Source organism: Nicotiana attenuata, unplaced genomic scaffold (genome assembly GCF_001879085.1).
Source record: "Nicotiana attenuata strain UT unplaced genomic scaffold, NIATTr2, whole genome shotgun sequence".
Lineage (NCBI taxonomy): Eukaryota > Viridiplantae > Streptophyta > Magnoliopsida > Solanales > Solanaceae > Nicotiana > Nicotiana attenuata.
Genome location: NW_017672291.1, coordinates 133 through 3,547, shown reverse-complemented (window position 1 = coordinate 3,547; position 3,415 = coordinate 133). Strand labels below are relative to the sequence as shown.

The 3,415-nt window shown below is 37.6% G+C and overlaps 1 protein-coding gene across 1 annotated transcript; it reads left to right on the top strand.

Annotated features, from left to right (window-relative positions):
- Positions 1-279: 279 nt before the first annotated feature.
- On the top strand, positions 280-1,636 carry LOC109212616 (coiled-coil domain-containing protein 12; the record flags this gene model as incomplete). The annotated part of the gene is given in 3 exon segments (XM_019376273.1): positions 280-557; positions 1,281-1,413; positions 1,522-1,636. Coding segments are annotated over 3 exon segments (394 nt in total), but the record flags the coding sequence as incomplete, so codon positions are not given.
- Between the last annotated feature and the right edge of the window lie 1,779 nt (positions 1,637-3,415).

Here is a 3,415-nt window from a genome sequence, read left to right as displayed (position 1 = left end):
TTTATGTTTATTAATTTTTAAATAAAGATAAATTTTATACATTCAGATGTTAAAAATCAAACAATCTTAATTATTTAGTATTCAAATTTTAATATGCTTCTTAATATTCAGATGGGTATTTATATTCAGATATCCTAATCTTATTATACATCTGGATATTCATATTTTCATTCATATTTAGACGTAATCTTAAAAAACTTAATAAAAATAAAGGAGGCCAAAGTAATTCCGGGCTGGGTTTTGGTATTTAAATTTACAAGTTAATATAAATAAGACCAGCTGCTCATCAATGTTGTGTCTTACGCTTTTTCCATCTCTTTCACTTGCCCGTGGTTTCCTTTGGCAGAATTGGTGAGCGTTCTCCATACTCATCTTTAACTTCTCAGACAGTAGTATATATAAATTCTCTCAATGTCGACGGAGGAGGAAAACGCCATAGAGGCGGCAGCAGCTGCCCGAAGGGAGAGGCTCAGAGCCCTCAGAGCCGCTCAGGAACTTCTCGAAACTCCCGACGATGCTGCTGATAATAACAACACTAACGAAGACGACGATGAAAAGTAAGTAGTAGTACCATTATTAACTTTATTCCTCATATAGGGTATACCTCTTGCTTTTTGTAGGGTCATTTAACAGTTCGTGTCGCCATTGAATCTGGGTTCTGCTAGAAATTTTGTGATACTGCTATCTTGTTCAATTTTTCTGAATGTATGTTTTCCGTAATAGACAAATCCATCAGAATTGGAATGAAATAGACCTGAATAGAGCGGAATGGAGAGGGTTCAAGTACCTCCTTCCGCTCTTAGCTTCGTGTTTAGTGGTTAACAACTGGAGTGCATTACTCACTTTAAAGATAGGGGCGAGCAGCAAGCATCCCCTTCCCTTTATAGGATTCTAGACCTATATAACTAACAAGATGAAAGGGAGCAAGCCAATACTTACCCTAACAAGTTGATGGCTTTTTATCAGTCATTGCACGCAGTGGCGGAGCCAGAAATCCTAACAAGAGGATTCAAAAAAATGCAAAAAGGCTATACCTAGAAGCTTCCCTTTATGTTAAGGGGATTCAGCCGTTTATTTGTACACAATAAAGATTAATTTTACCTTTCTTGCACAATGTAATTTCAGATAGAAGTGGATTCAATTGAACGTCCTTCCTTTACCTTTAGCTTCAACAGTATTTGGCGCTAGCTCTAATAGGAAAAGAAAATTGAGATTACTAATAAATGACTCAGACAGTTTTGGGATGAGACATAATACTTATTGATTGATATATATTTCAGTGATGTCCAAATGAAGTTCCGAAATTACCTGCCGCATGATAAGCAGCTTCAAGAAGGCAAAGTGGCTCCGCCAGTACTCCCAAAGTTTGAGGACCCTATTGCTACCCTACCTCCCGTCGAAGAGAAGAAAGAGGTGCTTCAGTCATTGCACTATTTTTTTCTTTTGTTGTTTTCTTCATGGTTTTCACATTCATATTAGTTGAAGGTTGCATGCTGTGCTTTTTCTTTGGTCAAATATCAGGATCCATTTCTGAATATTGCTCCCAAAAAGCCAAATTGGGACCTGCGACGGGATGTGCAGAAGAAACTCGACAAGCTTGAGAAGCGCACCATGAAGGCACTCTCTCAACTTATGGGTACGTTATTTCCGTTTTCTGTTTAATAGGTCGAATATAAATTAAATTAAATTCAACTAAATAATCAAAAGTAAGCTAAAGCGTCAACTACTATCATATAATCAAGATCTACATATGTAATTTATGTTTTCTCTAAATTTTTTTGCTATGGTGTTTCATTATAATTGTACCACAACTCAAATAGTAGGGCCGTGACCGGAACCCATTGGGGTGATTCACATAGCTAGTAACTATGTAATTTATTTTTTCCCTGATTTTCTTATTTTGTGTTTCATTATAATTGCGTCACGCCTAAACTGGAATGCCGTGACTGTCAGTCAATGGCTTGCCCACCAAGTTGGTCCAGACACCATCATTAACAATATAATAGTGCATTTACAAAGCTTTAAGATGGGCAACTATTTTGGGAAAATTAGTTTAGTAACTTTATAAGTAGCTATATGTATGGAGTTCGTAGTGCTATAATCAAGTTACTGTTATTTAAAAAATATCTGTAACTGTGTCCTTAAAGTTACTATCAGATAAAACTAAAGGCTTTGTCTAAGTATAATGATTTTTATAAGTCATCTGACCTGTGCATATTTGGTTCACCTATCTTTGAAGATCTAGAATCATGTGGTTTATTGATAGTAAGAAAATTTGGAGAGTACCCAAATTATGTTTGTACAACTTGATTATGAAATGATAGTCAACTGTCTCTTTGGTGCTTTTAATTATTTGAATTATCTGCAACTTATTAAGAAAATTATAGTTGACTACATAACTACTCAGTATGCTGTGTTAAATATCTACTTCTGATTTCAGCAATCAATTAGAAACTTTTTGATCAAGCAATCAGCTACAAAAGAAATTACTAACTGATTGCTTGATCTGAAAAAGTTGCTACTTGATTGCAGAAATAACAAGTGGAGTTACTAGGTTTATCCTTAATTTTATGGATAGTATCCTAAGTCCAGGAAGTTAGTAACTTTGGATTGTTACGTCTTATTATCCAAATAGACACCTGTACTTGTACAGGATTCTATACTCGTCTCCCAACTTAACGAGTTTTCATTCTGACATCTCAACATGTTCAGAAGCACCATCTTAAATGCCTCAGCCAGTTAATATGTGGGGCGCGTTCGTTAGTCGAGTACCATGGCTAATCACGTCAGACTGAATCCGCCAATGCATGACATGTATGAGACNGCCATGTTGAGCCCTAGTATGCAGGCTTCATATTCCGCCATGTTGTTAGTGTAGGGGAATCTGAGTTTAGCAGATATCGGATAGTGCTAACCCGTTTCTGATACCAAAACTGCTCCAATGCCCACTCCTCTGAAATTTGCGGCTTCATCAAAGAACATCCTCCAACCGTCGTATGCTTCGGTAATGTCTTCCCCTGCGAAAGACACTTCTTCATCAGGAAAATACGTTTTCAAGGGTTCGTATTCTCCTCCCACTGGATTTTCAGCAAGGTGATCTGCCAATGCTTGTTCCTTGACCGCCTTTTGAGTTACATAGATGATATCGAACTCGCTTAGTAGTATCTGCCATTTAGCCAACTTCCAAGTAGGCATGGGTTTCTAAAATATGTACCCCAGGAATCTGCGTCACCTCTGTTATGCATTTGAATAATGCGTCTTGAATCCATTACACCATTGCACTTCCCTCAACCATCATTGCTCCTCCCTCAACCACTGTGGCTGCTCTTCCCTTAATCATAGCAACTCCTCCTGTGCAGCGAACCACCAGCGGAAGACTATGGCGAGAAGCAAAGGTGAGATACTGAAAGCTTGG